Source organism: Tachysurus vachellii, chromosome 7 (assembly GCF_030014155.1).
Source record: "Tachysurus vachellii isolate PV-2020 chromosome 7, HZAU_Pvac_v1, whole genome shotgun sequence".
Classification (NCBI taxonomy): Eukaryota; Metazoa; Chordata; class Actinopteri; order Siluriformes; family Bagridae; genus Tachysurus; species Tachysurus vachellii.
The window spans coordinates 25524843-25541101 of NC_083466.1; the positions used below are offsets into that span (position 1 = coordinate 25524843).

Genomic DNA, 16259 nt, shown 5'->3' on the forward strand with positions numbered 1-16259 from the left:
CTAAGGGTGAGATAAAGAGCTGGATGAGAAAAAGCAAAGGGAAAGCCCCATAACTAGATAAGGTTTTGATATGTGACTGTGTGTGTGTGTGTGTGTGTGTGTGTGTGAAAAATCTCATGAGTGTATTGTGTTGTGGTTAGGCCTGGATAAAATTCCTGGAGCGTATCCTCCGGTGTGAGTGCTATTAAACTCACATACCGGGGCAGGACGGCAGGTGGTAAAGTGCACGATAAAATTCCTGGAGCGTATCCTCCGGTGTGAGTGCTATTAAACTCACGTACCGGGGCAGGACGGCAGGTGGTAAAGCGCATGGTAAAATTCCTGGAGCGTATCCTCCGGTGTGAGTGCTATTAAACTCACGGACCGGGGCAGGACGGCAGGTGATGAAAACGCGTTAGTCCCTAGATACCGCTGTTGGTTGAGACAGGTCTGCTTGGTAGGGACGGTGGAAAAAAAAAAGAAAAAAAAAGAAAAAAAAGGGGGGCCCCCGGTATTAAGTGTATGATAATCTGTATATGATAATCTGTATATGATAATCTGTATATGATAATCAGTATATGATAATCTGTATATGATAATCTGTGTATGAGAATCTGTGTATGATAATAAGTGAATAATAAGTGTACGTGATAAGTGTACGTGTGTACAGAGATAAGTACACAATATAAGTACACAATATAAGTACACAATATAAGTACACAAGTAAGTACACACGTGATAAGTGTACATGAACCCACAAGCACAAATGAACAAATAAGTACACACGTGATAAGTGTACATGAACCCACAAGCACAAATAAACAAATAAGTACACACGTGATAAGTGTACGTGAACACACAAGCACAAACGAACAAATAAGCACACACGTGATAAAGAGTACGTAATGAGTGCACGGTAATGTATAAACTGTGTTTGAATAACTCATGTGCATTGTTGAACCTAATGACGATTCAGGTTGATGTGTGATGTAGAAAAATTAATCCCATAATTCGTATGGAGGATGAATTACTCTTTGTAGGTACACTGATTGGACAAGTTAAACGGGATCTGGGAACGGCATTGACTGTACAAAGAGATTCCCAAGAATCCATGGGAGTTGGAAAATCTCAGCAGTATTATTCACATCACTTTGCTCGCCTCACAATCATCACTGTTCTGACTGAAAACCGTAAGTTTATTTCTCACTTCTCATTGGAGGATCAGAAAACTACAATTCGGTGTCAGATTTGTAGTCCAGACTCCTAGGAATCAAACAAGGCCCCACATGAGCCAATAGGTGCCCGTAGAGTAGAGATAGACAGTTTGAAGGCCAATGACGGTTTTCCACTGTATTCAGAACACCTTCCGTTTGTTGGCAGTTGTGTGTGTGTGGTAGTGGAGGTGCGATAAGGGCCAACTGGCGGGGGGGGGCTGCTAGTGATAACAATTCTTAAGGTGTATTGCGCAATCCTAGAACACACACACAGAATAGCTTTCCTGTGTTTTTGAGCAAATACTACTGCTTAGTGTAAAATATTCATATAAAATTCACTCTTGGGTCTCTTTGAAACGGTTTTTGGAAGCTAAGACGTATGGTTATAATCTCGAGTTCTTCATAAACTCTTGACATGTGTTTACCGTAGTATCTTGTAGTATTTTTACAGCAAAATTATTTTGGTGGAAATGAAACCTCCATTCTAGCCTCTGTAACTCTGTGCCAGTAAGGCCTTGAATCGCCCTGATACGTGTAACCAAAACAAGAGATTGTTTTCTTTCCAATCTGGGGCATTCTCTAACTGACTAGAGGACACACTATTATATGATGTTATAAATGAGGCGTTAGAGGAGGAATAATAAACCAGTTGGGAGAAATTACCGAGTGACTGAAACAATTTAACTTTAATCTGGATTGGATTAATTAATTAATTGAATAACTGGTATTTATCTGATTGATTAGTGAATTAAATTATAGGATGGGTCAATACTTGGTTGATTATGTAGTTGGTTGATTTTAATCCATTTTTAAGTATAACTATTGAATTAAAAGTTGTATTTTTTTTTTGTACGTATACTTTGAGATCCTAATATTTGCCTTGTTTCTTTTGAGAGCCATACTAGAAGGACCCCTGCACAACCACGTTTACCAGAGAGAGAATAAACGTTCAGCTGAAGTAGTCAACAGTACACAGAAATCTAGTACCACGTGACAGTGCCACAAGGGCGAGATAGGGGTGCATGATGGAGAAGGGAAAAAGTCTAATTACCCCAGCTGCAATTATAATAATGAGGCACAAGGATGCTGAAAAAGAAATTAGAAAATACATGAAAAAGTGGCAAGACCGGACAAAGGGAGAGTTGCAGTGGCCTGAAAGTGGGACATTTGATGAGGGGAAATGTAAAAAGATGAAGGAAAGAATAGAATGCTGGGGGGAAGCGAAAAAAGAGAGTATAGATAAAACTATGAAGAAATGGGAAATAGTGGAGTGGTTTGAACAGGAAGGAAAGAGAAGAAGGGAAGAGAAGCTAAAAATGTCACAGAGCAAAGAACAGGAGAAAGAGAAGGCTACAGCCCCACCATCAGGTGAATGGGTGGAGCAGCTCAAACCCCCGCCATACAACGAACAAAAGAAGCCCGATTATCAGGGAATATACCCTGTAATAAATACGGGACAAGAAGGTGAAGCACAAGAAATAGAACTGGAAATCACGGGTGGACAAGTCAAAGGAGTAATCCGACAAATGTCAGCAGAAAAAGAAGATATTAAGAACAAGTATGAAGGGTCCTATCATCCTTCCTCAGAAGAAGGGAGCCAGAGGGAGGAGAATGAGATTCTAAGACACAAAGATGAGCAAAAGGGGGGTTCAGAACACCCAAGAGGGACTACAAAAGAAGAAGGAAAAGAAAATCAACAGGAAAGGGACGAAGGCGGTGGATACCAGTTGCACTGGGATGATCAGATAGAAGATATTAATACCCAGTGGGGGAAAGAACATCCTCACCTATCTCACCAGCAGACAGAAGCTATAAACACGGAATGGCTGGCAGGACATCCCCAATCTCAATATATGCGAGCACACAGCACACCAGCCTCAAGAGAATATCGGATGAGGAGGATGGACGAGGCCTACTGGGCAAGTAGAAGGCGAATGCAGGACATACAGTGGGAAGAACAGAGTGCACTGATGGATAGACTGCACGAATCTCTAGATAAGCTGGAAATTCACGCCAAAAGGGCCCTCATAGCGGGAGGACAAGGAGAGCCCCGCCAAGAGAAGGAAGAAAAAGAAGGAGCAGAAACGGTGGACGAAAGGGTGAAAAGATCTGCTGGACAGCAGTCACAGACCTCCCTGGCTACAGAAAACGAGGAGGAAGTATCCCAAGGGATGGGCCCAGAAGACGAGAAATCTCAGCCGGATAACAGAAGCATGAAAGTGAGGATAGATGGAGAAGTGCAATTAACCTCACTAGAGCAGGTAAACCTATGGCCAGACAAAGAACAAGGTGAAGCAATTAAAACAGTTCTGAAACAAAGTTGTATGGCAGATGAGATAATGCAGGAACTGAAAGAACACACATCTCACCTGGAAATGCGAGTGGAGGAGTTGAGAGGAGACCTAAAGGAAGAACAGAAGCGTGCCGAGCAAAGGATAAGAGGCCTACAATATGAAAAAGAAGAAACCACAGCTGCAATATGCAAAGGCTTGGAGAAAAGGTTGCAAGAACAAGAAGAAAAGATAGCAAAAGAAACCGAAAGAGTAAAACGAGGAAAGAGGGCCAAGCCCACCATGAGAGACAAAAGAGATGAAGCGAAGTGGAAACTACTACAGGGCCGAAGATGTGTGATCACACGGTCACAGGCTCAAAGTCGAAAAAGGGAGGTGGACAAAGAAGAAACTGAAACCTCCAGTGACGAAGAGGGGGAGATAGATGAGCCTGAGTCGCGTGGAGCAGCCGCAGCCGAGCCGGACAAATACACAATGCCAAAGATGGCAGCACAGTATCCCCTAATAGTCAAAGGACAGCAAATACATTATGTGCCATGGACCTTCATGGATGTGACTGGACTAGTAAAAAGACTGCCAAGTGTGTGTGAAGGGGCACAAAAATGGATCACAAAGTTTGAGGAACAGACAATGGGACAGAGTCTGGCCTTGGGTGACCTGAAGGTAATCCTGTGCCAGACAGTTGGGAAGGCAAAAATGATGGAAATGTTTGGCCTCGCTGGACTAGGAAAAGAAGCGAATGACTCAAGAGCAGATGGAATAACCTTTGGCCCATACAGAAACCGTCTGTGGGACCAGCTAAGGGAAGCATACCCAACTAAAGCCGATCCGGGCAAAGTAGAGAAACTAAAGCTGGAGGAAGAAGAGGGAGTTGCCCAGTTTGTATTGAAACTCCAGGAGTCTTGGAGGGATGAAATGGGAGCCTCGTGGGATGAAACGCCCGCAAGTATGACTCTGTTCAAGCTCATGTTAAAAAGGGCTCTTCCAGCAGAAGTTCAAGACCAGCTGGAGACGGTAGTGGGTTTGAACACTATGCCATGGGCCACCTTCGAGGCAAATGTGATACACCATACAGAACTTCACAGGAAAAGGAAAAGGGAGGCAAAGAAGGCTGAAGAGAACTTGCTGGTGCAACTGCACAAGGCACAACTGGGGGAACTGACGAGAAACAAACAAGAAAGCCACGATAAGAAAAAGAAGGAGGACAAAGAATACACTAAACAGGCGGCAGTCATGGTTGCCCCAGCTGTAGTTCAGGTAGCACCACCCCAAGAGGGAGGAGTGCCACAGGTGGTGACACAGACACAGCCGGTGCCCCCAACTATGATGCAGTATCCTATGGGATACCCAACAAGTTATCCAGTGAATCCTCAGTATGCACCTCTACAACGTGGATGGGGACCAACCAGAGGTCGGGGAAGAGGAGGACAAGGAAGACAGCCTCCACAGAGACCGGCCTGGGGAGCAGGAGGACAGGAAAAAACCTGCTGGAATTGCAATAACCTAGGTCACCTAAGATATGAGTGTCCCTACTTACAGTATGGAGCACCAGGAGGGGTCATGGGAAACCCAGGAAGACAACCGATGCCGGCACAGATGCCTGCTCCAATGTTTCAACAAGGAGCAGGGCAGTCAGGGATGCAACAAGCACCTGCAGCAACACCACTAGGAGCTGGAAATTGGGCAGGCCAATGGATGGGCCCAGGGTTTCAAGGACAAGCCCCAGTACCACCTGGAGGGAGCCCATTGGGTTCAGCTCCAGGAGGAATGTGAAGAGGCCTAGAGAAGCCAGAGGGGGAGCTGGTGCAGTGTACCACCTCACTGCACCCTGCACAAGAACCAACAATTATGGTGGGAATCGGAAATGAAGTACAGGCCCCATTCCTGATTGATACAGGAGCAACATTTACAAGCATTGGAAAAGAAGGTGCAAAGCTTCCCCTCACACGTAGAGCAATAAAGACAGTGGGCTTCTCAGGAAAAACTCAGACTCTACGATTTACTGAGCCACAATGGATTACTGTAGAAGGAATAGTAGTGCAAGCACCTCTACTTTATTCCCCAGACACTCCAGCTAATCTTCTTGGAAGAGATGTGCTCTGTAAACTAGGAGCCAAAATACACTGTGGGCCAACAGGAGTGTGGATAACACTTCCAGAAATGTTAGCTCGACAATACCTAGTAGTAAGCCAAGAAGAGGAAACGACAGAGCTGGACAAAGTGTATTGGATGGAAGTCAAAGACAAAAATACATCACAAATATGGAAAGAATATTCGGAATGGAAACCATGGTTAAACTACATACGCCCAGATTGCCGGGAGGCTAGAGGACCATGGCATTGTACCCTGAAATATGATGAAGGGGGAAAAGATGAAGAGTACGCATCGTTATGGGAAGAACGACTAGAAGGAAGAAAATATGTCATCAGCACGGACAGCATAATACTTGGTCGGCAAGGAGTAGCTGCATATGCCGTACTGCCAGAACAGATTCACGAATGGTATCAAGTTGGAGACGCAGCCTCCCACATCTCCCTGATGATTGGGCAAGGTTTTGAATCAAAAGATTTAGGGCCTATGATGAGAGAAGCAAGAAGGGTAGAGAAATGGAACACGACGAGAAATTCTAGGGTATATATATCAGAAGACAAAACGTTTCTAAAGATAGAGTATAAAGGGACAGAGCAGGTAGTAGCTACTACTATGTTAGTAAGTCAGCAAACAAAGATACAAGTAAGAGTAGGAGTAGAGGTACAGATGCCACAAATAGCAGATGAGGAAGAGTTGACAGAAAACGATGTAGTTAAAGCATTAGATGAAGTTCCGGAACAACTATGGACTAAGCACGCAACAGATGTAGGACTAGTCAAATCAGCAGGGCTAGCAAAAGTACAAATCAGACCCAATGCTCCACTACCCTATCAAAGACAATATCAGTTATCCAAACAAGCGGAAGAGGGGATAGGGCCAACTATTAAAGGGTTACTAGAAGTAGGGGTTTTAATCCCCACTAGGAGTCAGTGCAACACTCCAATTTTTCCGGTCAGAAAGCCCAACTCAGACAAATGGAGATTGGTCCACGATTTGAGACCAGTCAATCAGATAGTGGTGGCCGAGACTCCAGTAGTCCCCGATCCACACACTTTGTTATCAAATATTCCAGTGGGAACGAAATGGTACACAGTAATTGATCTATGTTCGGCCTTTTTCAGTGTTCCATTGCACCCTGACTCTCAGCACTTGTTTGCATTCACTTATCGTGGGCAACAGTATACTTATACTAGGCTGCCCCAAGGGTATTGCGAAAGCCCATCAATATTCAACCAAGTACTGACCAGAGATCTGATAAATTTACAACTGAAAAGCCTTATGATTATGTACGTTGACGATTTACTGATTTGTAGCCAATCAAAAGAGCAATGCATACAGGATTCAATAACAGTACTAAAGGCCCTAGCAAACAATGGGCACAAGGTTAGTAAAGAGAAGCTACAATTCTGCCAGAGAAAGGTGGAATATTTAGGACGAGTTCTAGAAGGAACAACACGAAAAATATTACCGGCTCATGTACAAGCTATACGTGATGCACCACGACCTCAAACCGTGCGCCAGATGTTGTCATTCCTGGGCATGGCAGGGTTTAGTAGACCATGGATATGTGATTTTGCCTTAAAAGTACAACCACTTAGAGACCTAATAAAAGCTACAGATCAGGCTAAACCCAATGCACAGCTGACATGGACACCAGAAGCACTAGCAGCATTCGAGATGTTGAAGTGCATACTAGCCTCAGCCCCAGCGCTGGCTAGTCCAGATTACAGCAAACCATTTCACCTATACGTGTCAGAAAGACAAGGTTTTGTATCGGCAGTACTAATGCAGCAACAGCAAGGGGTAGGAAAGCAGCCCATTGCTTATTTCAGCACAGCGTTAGATAATGTAGAGAAGGGTATACCGCCATGTTATCGTGCCATATCAGCAGCAGCATTTGCATATCAAAAAGCTTCTACAATTACGATGGGTCACCCCGTGACCCTGTACACAGCACATGCACTGCATGCATTGTTGACAAATCGAACGTTTGTAATAACCAATGCAAGGCGCACAGGATATGATGTAATACTGTCGGCACCGGAGTTGACAATCGAAAGGTGCAACACAGTAAACCCAGCCGAAAGAATGGTGCTGCCGAGTGAAGGGACTCCACACAATTGTACAGAGGAATCTGAAAAGTTCCTGAAAGCGCGACCAGATTTAGAGTCCCAACCTCTTTTAGGGGCACAACGAATCTTCTTTGTGGATGGATCCTGTTATCGCACCATCGAGGGAAACAAAGCAGGTTATGCAGTGATCGAATACGACCTTATTGAGAATGTATATCAAACAATTAGCGAGGGGACTGTCCCACAACCATGTTCAGCTCAATTGGCAGAGATAAAAGCATTGACAGCAGCGTGTAAGCTAGGAGCAGGAGAAGCGTGTACAATTTACACTGACTCAGCCTATGCATATGGGGTATGTCATGTTTTTGGACCAATCTGGGCACAAAGAGGTTACCAGAGGGCGGATGGTTCTGCTATAACCCATGGACCAGCCATATTTGAACTGTTAACAGCTATACAGCTACCTGAGAAATTAGCTATTGTGAAGTGTAAAGCTCACAAAACAGATGGAACAACAATAACTAAAGGAAACGCTGCAGCAGATGAAGCAGCCAAAAAGGCAGCATTAGGGGATAGATGCATAATGGCAGTTATGCAGGGAGAAGAGCCAGATGCAGGTCCAGGAGAGATGTCGATAGAAGATGTCAGGGATGCACAAAACACAGCCAATCCGGAAGAAGTAGAACAGTGGAAAAAGCGAGGTGCTTTTCAGGACAAGGAGTCAGGAGTATGGAGAGGCGGAGAGGGGTTGTGGGTAGCACCCACAGCCCTATTACCAATGTTGATAAAGGAAGCCCACGGGATAGACCACTGCAACAAGAGGGTGATAATAGACATTATCCGGAAAAATTGGTGGTCTCCTTATCTAGCCAGTTTCGTAGAAAAAACACTGAGAACATGTGAGTTATGTGCTAAAAGAAATGTCAGGAAGCATTTCACAGCCCCAATAGGACATATTCCAGAACCTCGAGGGCCGTTTCGACACTTAATGATGGATTTTGTAGATATGGCAGAAAAAGCAGAAGGGAAGCGTTACATGTTGGTAGTGATTGACATGTTCAGTAGATGGGTTGAAGCAGTGGCCAGTGCCAGGAATGATGCCAAAACAGTAGCAAAATTCTTGTGTAGGGAAGTAATCCCGAGGTTTGGTATTCCAGATCAGTTGAGTTCAGATAATGGACCTCATTTTGTAAATAAAGTAATTGAGTCCCTTGCGCAAGCATTGTGCATTAACCATAAGATGGGATGTGTCTACCACCCAAGTTCACAAGGAAGAGTAGAAAGAGCCAACGGCGTGTTGAAGGAGAAAATTGCAAAAATATGCGCTAGCACCAGTCTGAATTGGGTACAGGCTTTGCCTTTGGCTCTGATGAAAATGCGTTCACAGACGAATCGTACAACGCACTTAACACCTCATGAAATGGTGACAGGCAGGCCAATGCCCGTGGCTTTTATACGAGGACCCTATAAGGGCCCATCGCTTGAACAGATGGAAGGCGAAATGTCAAGCTATGTGAAGCATTTAACCCATATCCACAGACTCTTGTGTTCTCAGGTGGGCCCGGCCACACATGGCACAGCAGTAGAGGAAAAGGAACCACATAACCAGGTAGAACCAGGTGATTACGTGTACATCAGAACGTTCAAGAGGAAACATTGGAGACAACCAAGAAGAGAAGGACCTTTTAAAGTGGTGTTAGCTACCCCCACTGCAGTCAAGATCGAAGGTAAGGAATACTGGTATCACCTTAACCACTGTTATCGTGCGACAGCTGCAGTAGACACTGGGGAAGAGCCCTCAACCTCAAAGGCAGGGGTACACAAGCAGCCACTTGCCTTGGAACAAGGAACCAAGGAACAACCCTCCACGTCTAAGGAAGGACAGCAGTTGGCGGGGCAGTCACCCGCCGCAGAAAGGAAAGGAAAGGACTGGGAGACATTGCCGAAAGTAAAACAATACACGACTCCGTATCCTGACGACAAGGATGATAATGATCCCTATGGTCCAGACTTAGTAACAGGCCCGGCCGCTGGGACACGAGCCAGAGCTAGAGCGCGCACACAGCAAGGACCGGTTATTGTCAAACCTGCCAAGGAATGTCGAGACATCCTAGCCCCTGTAGATGACATTGTTGATGTTAGCCCAAGTGTTCACACAGGCTCAGTGGAGGAACTAGATGTTTCACAGATCTCACTAACCACGCTAGACGATACACCTTAGAATCAGCAACGGGTCCAAGCACGGATCAACCAGGTCCACTACCTGGTCAGTTCAAAACTGTAGACTTTGGGGTACTCGACTCCTTGTAACGTTTATTTAAAATTATAGCTAAACGTCTGTAAATCATGGCGCAGCTAGCCGCACCCCAGAAGAGGGGCACTGATGATAAACCATTAGATGAACCCGATGGAACTGATAAACAAAATAAGGATAGATTAACTGTACGAATATTTTATATGGCATGTGTGGTAGGGGTAATCTTAAATCTGGCAATCATAGTAGGAGTTCTTACAGTAAAAAGTTATGCCCATATCTCACAACCAGGCTCCACGCATAATGACTCAATGTCCGTTAATACTCCCAAATCAGGCTCACGGCTCAGACGTAGTACAGGCACAGGTTCTGCCACTATAGGAGGACGCACAGTTTTTCAGGGGAAAAGCTCCTATCCCATAATAGTGGGAGTTGACAAAACATCAGCAAAGACGGCTATTCAAAATCACATAAAGTGTGCTTTAGGATTATTTGCCCATGCTAGCCAGCAAAAGAAAGTACTAAATGGCACGTTGTATTTTGTGATGTATTCCATTGACTACGCTGGCCCCTTTCCGGCGGTAGGTTCAGACCCAATACAGTGGGCTAAAAACCAGTCATCTTCTCACTACACACTGACCCTAGAGATTCGAATTAAGCGACCAGGGGATGTAACCCAAGATTCAGCAACCAGCATTATTGTTAAGGGACAACCTGCCAGTGATGACAAGGGCGTGCAGTGTAAATTAATCCATGCCTTCTGGTATTATAGTCTTCACATGAACTCGGTTTACCCGTCCACACTGCAGAAAACGTCATTCTTTGAACCATATGAAGCCCGTGTCTACGTCCCTGCCTGGAGTCCAGGTTTCCAATTTCGCCAAGCGAGCATAGATTTTTGGGCTGAATGTGGCGGTTCAGGCAGTAGCGGGTGCGTGACCCGTCACTCCAAGGTGCAGGGGGAATATGGGGCGCTTCAGAAGTACATCAAAATGATCAGTATTAAACAATTTAATATAGCCGAAGGTACTGAGGGAAACCTCTATCGCCAGTGGCTGACGGAATCCGCCCGTCAGGTCACGACAGATAGCACCTGTGTAATATGCCATGACCGGTCTAATCAAATCCCCTATGTAATGCCTACTAGAGGCGTGGACGAGTGTGACAAATCCCCATATAATGATACACATTTATGTCCGGCTCTTTGCCTGTTGGGATCAGCAGCCAGAACACATGGGCCGAACTGGATGGGCAACATAAGTATATCTTGTGCGTATCGGCCAGTAGCCTCACCAATCCCCACAGATATGACAGTCCAGGTACGGCCTAACCAGAAGTTCCCATTATGTATAAAGGCAAGAGGAGCAGTGTATGTCGGATTTCTTTCTAAAGCAGTCTGTAAAGATATATTAGATGCTCATCACCCTGTAGTGAATGTGCTCCCACGTTGTAATACGACAGAATATGGATGTGAGAAATCCATTCCAGGACAAATGACCGCCCCTAGTCTAAGGTTTGGCACATTGCCACTGGCAGACATTTTTTGGTATTGTGGAGAGAGCACAGCGCTTCAGACACTTCCCCGGCTGTGGCATGGACTGTGTGCTCCAGTTGTGCTGGAGGGATATCTCACAGTGATGGCCTTAAATGACTCTCTCTTAGACCTCCTTTTGACCCCAGTACTTACCCGTGCCTCACGATCCAGACGTGATGTCTCACGATACCTACAGCCCAGTAACGCCTCCGTGCTTCCTGCCTGGTCAGCAGACCCTGATATTTACATTGACTGGAAAGGTGAGCCAGTGGGTGTTCCAGAGGAGCACAGAGCCTTATCCGACGCGACCTCGACAGCGTGGGCAATCCTGCTACCTCATGTGCAAGTACGCAGAAACATAAGGTGGCTAAACTATATATGGTATAACCAACAGCGTTTCATTAATCACACAATTGCGGCCTTGGGACTCATAACAGAACAGTTACATGCCACAACATTGATGGCCGTAGAAAACCGCTTTGCTATAGATCAAATGCGCGGACCAGATCAGGGAGTGTGCGAGCTGATCGGCACTGACTGCTGTGCCGTCATCCCACTTCACACAGGCCCAATAGGACCGCTAAATACGATACTCAAACGTATGAAAGAAGCCAGAGACCAGATGGTCCGGAACTCAGGGGCCCCAGATCCGACTTGGTATAAATGGTTGCTCTCAGGAGACGGGATGGCAGGATTAATGCGCATTGGCATGATTTTTCTAGTGGTCCTGCTGGCCATTGGCTTTATCATATGCTGTGGGATTCCTCTGCTACGTGCCCTGATCGACAAAACAATCCACTCCCTTTTTGGACAATACATGCAAACGCAGTTGATGGAATTGGACCCAGACTCGTTCTCACTGCTGGATGAGAACAAGAATGATTCGGACAGGAACTAGTGGCGCATATACAGGACTGTAATATATATATATATATTAGTGTGAGTCCCTGTTTGTTTGTGTCCCCTGTGTGTGTATGTCTTGTTCGTGTTGTGTACAGATTATGGAGTGTCTCCCATTCCGGCGTTCCCAGCGCCGGCGAGCGCGACGACATCAGACGTGTGCCTACCGTGACCCTGACTCTGAAGGCCTGGCATACCTCTTTTATAGAAAGAATAATAACCCGTACCTAGAGTGTTGCTTCTCGTGCAGAAAGTTAGCCCTGGAGGTAGATCTTTCTGCTTACGAGTGGATATACCACAAGCTCGGTAGGGAACCACAACGGTCCTGGCGATCTTTTCCTCCCTGCATAACACAGTATCGATGGGTCACCCTGCTGGAAAAGTCGCGCCCTATTCCACTGATACTTTCACACGCTGATATTATGCTTGAGGGGGGGTCATGGGTAGCTGCGTGGCAGCCAGATATAGACTACCAGCTTACAGACAAACTTGTCCTGCGTGTACATACCCATGAACTTCGACGCTGCATTACGGTCGCGTCCTTTTATGGCCCGAAAACAAGACATGCCTATCTTATTTCACGGAACATTCAACAGAGCTCCACCCGACAGTACTACTCACTTTTCTTTTGTGGCTACCAGCTGTGGACCACATACACTAAGGGACTAGTTACAGCCCTGGTCAGTCTGCCAACCTCACCCGAGTGGGTATTCCGAAGCCTGCAACAAGGCAGGGACTCAGAAGTAGTCGCTATTTTGCCTGGTACATATTTCGCTCGGACTTTTCCCCATGTCTGGTTTTCACTGGAAAACAAACGGCGAATTAAGGCACCATTGCCACGTTGGATATACGCAAGGCACTACAACCATTACTGGTGGTGGCCATAATTGTGACTGAATCCAGGCCGACTATACATAGACTTTTTGTACATATTCTTGAGTAATGGGTGTTGGTATTTGTGTCTATTCGTTTTGTCGTTTCTATGCTTGTTTCTGTGTTGTTTGTAGAGCATTGTGTGCAGGCCATGTCGCGCCCACGGAGAGGCCGGCGACGAGTCCAGCGACCCCTCACCTGTGCACGGTTGGAGGCAAGCCCGCGGGGTGTCGCTTGTCGCCTCGATGACGCTCCTGGCTACTGCTACACATGCATCCAACTGGACATCGAGGTGGACCAGTCTGACTTCGTCTGGAGGGACTTCGACCTGGGTGCCGCGCCGCATCGTACCTGGCTGACATACCCGTCCCCGCCGACGGCTGACACCTGGTTCACGTTGCTGGAGGACACACGCCCCGTGTCACTTATCCTTGCACACGCAGATCTAGTCCTCCCTGAAGGACTGTGGGTTCATTCATGCTACAAGAATGACTATATTCTTGACAGGGGACTGCTTTTGCAGGTGCACACATATGAGATACATCATTCCTTTTGTGTGGCCTCAACGTATGGACATGGACGTAAACATGCGTATATTATTTCTCGCCATATACGGCAAGCCGCCATGCGACAGTACTGTACTCTATTCTTTTGTGGGTATAAACTTTGGACGTCTCATACCAAAGATGTGCAACAAGGACTACAGGATATGCAAGAACCACCCATGTTCATGCACTCATGGACAGGAGGTGATTCGGATGCGGTTGTTCCTGTAACTCGAGACTATCACGCTTATCGCAACAGAAACATTTGGGGCTCCCTACGCGCAGGCCGTCACATTTGGGCCCCCTTGCCACGGTGGATTCGAACCATGCATCGCAATCATTATTGGTGGTGGTCGTGAGGAGGACTCCTATGCCATGGGAGAACTGTTTGATTTTCATGTGTTTATGCTGTATGTTTCGGTGACCCTGGTGACACTGATTTCACTGTCGCGCTATATTTGCGGGCAGAGTGAGAATTTTCCCTCTAGGGGGCATCCAGAGGGTTTTTCGCTCACTCCTGGCTCACCTTTTTGAAATGGGCACGTGTGTGTTGTGGTCTACTGTGCATGTTGTTTTTGTTGGGGGGAGAGATGTTGTGTGTTTTATGTATGTTTTTGTTTTAGTTTTATGTATGTTCTGTTTTCGTTTGTGTTAGGGTCGTCGTGGTTAGGTACTTGGGTTTTGATGAGACTTTGCAGTCTCAGAGGGGGAAGATGTTGTGAAAAATCCTTGAACCTTAGGAGAATACACATTACATTATAATATTATTATAATTATTATTATTACATATATATATTATTATTATTATTATTATTAAGACGTGGTGTAATGATTAATTGAAGATAATATATATATATATGAGATATATATATATATCTATAAGAACCACATTGGAGTCAGAGGGAATGGTTATAGGTTTATTGGTTATTATAAACATTCTCAGTAATCGGAGGGCGAAGTAGGGGAATAGTCTGGGGATCCAGGGCCATAATCAGAGGGAGAAGAAGGAATGTAATCTGGGGTTCCAGGGCCGGAATCAGAGGGAGGAGATGCCAAGGCAGGACTGAGAGGACGGATATAGGCATGAGGCACTGGAGGAGGAGGAGAAGCGGGAGTCCCGAGCTCAGGGTTGCAAAGCTCAACATGAGGACAGCCATCAGTTTGGGTTCTCTGATCCACGAGGTTAGGCAGAGGGGTTTGAGTCGAGGACGTGCTAGTAAGAGGCCCTCTCACAATATGGAACAGCAGATGAGGATGCTCGGGGAGGTCAGGAGAACAGAGCTGTTCCAGACACGTAACGAGCTCATGGGTGATATGAAGTAGCTGGAAGCGGCGATAGCTTTCCATGACATCAGCGGCCATTGGCCTTGGGGAGAGAGACGGACGAGGATGGTGAGGTGAGGACATGATGGGGCAACCAGGATGAGCTGGCTGATGCGAAGGGTCTGAAGGGAGATAAGAGGAGTTAGAGGAGATAGAGGAACGGGAGCTTGAGATAAGTGTAAACAAGCCCAGCCTGACCAAGGACAGGCTGAGATCATAGCATGAGATCATAGTATGAGATCATATCAAAATTCAAGCAGTTAACAGATTAGAGGAGTCAGCAAAGAACTCCATTGTTTTTGTACACAAGTAACATTATAGTAGCAATAGCTTAATAATAATGACAACAGTATAGCAGTAAGAGTTTAGCAGGAGTTTAGCAATAGTGACAATATAAGATGACAAATAGATAAGAGCTTTCTTGTATGAGAAATAATTTAGATAAGAGCTTTCTTTTAACATAATAACTTTTGACATAAATCAGACTCATAGAGTGACTTATAATTATTACAAATCATGTGTAGTAGAAAATAGCAAAGGAGAAACTTACCCATTGTAGTTGAATGAAGGATTAAATCTTCCGGACGTCTGGCACGGAAAAACTGAGAGGCAAATGTAACTTTGACCAGGGAGTGAAGCTCTTTTTGAGCACACTTTTTTAATAACAAAAATTGTTGTTTAGGCATAATTGTTATGGCGAATGAAGAAGACCCAGGGTCACAGGCCTGGGCTCCCGGGCCTGGGTCCCGGGGAACTAAGGGGAGGAAAATCCATAAATGGGCATATGGGCAAAAGGTGAAGGAAAAGCAAGGGGACTGCAAGGAACAGGACGTTACAAAAACATATGAGATGATTCCGGTAAATAAGATGACATAATGAAAAGGTGATATGAAAACCGGTCTGTGAGGGGGGGGACCGATAAGGAGGCGCGTGGAAGCGTATATATAGAGGAGAATTTTTGGGGCCAAATGTGTATGCGTAAAAAATCCTGTAACTCTGCAGGTCCGTCCGGAGGGTTTTTGTTTTTGCATGCCGATGCTCTTCATGAAGATGCTTTTTCTTTTTGGGTTTTTTGGGATTTCTTTTGTTACTTTCAAATTGGCAATTTCTCTTAGAGAATTGTTGGCTGAGTGACCACAATAAAAGAAGTTTGCTCATTCTCATCCAGGTCTGAGGCGTTTTC

General features: G+C 45.6%; 1 protein-coding gene across 1 annotated transcript; it reads right to left on the reverse strand.

Moving 5' to 3' along the window:
• Nucleotides 1–14657: 14657 nt before the first annotated feature.
• LOC132848018 (DNA-directed RNA polymerase II subunit RPB1-like) lies at nucleotides 14658–15690 on the reverse strand. The gene is made up of 2 exons (XM_060873528.1): nucleotides 15627–15690; nucleotides 14658–15198 (listed from the first exon to the last, which is right to left on the reverse strand). The coding sequence occupies exons 1-2, from the start codon at nucleotides 15628–15630 to the stop codon at nucleotides 14693–14695; spliced, it is 510 nt and encodes a 169-aa protein (XP_060729511.1). The 5' UTR covers nucleotides 15631–15690; the 3' UTR covers nucleotides 14658–14692.
• Between the last annotated feature and the right edge of the window lie 569 nt (nucleotides 15691–16259).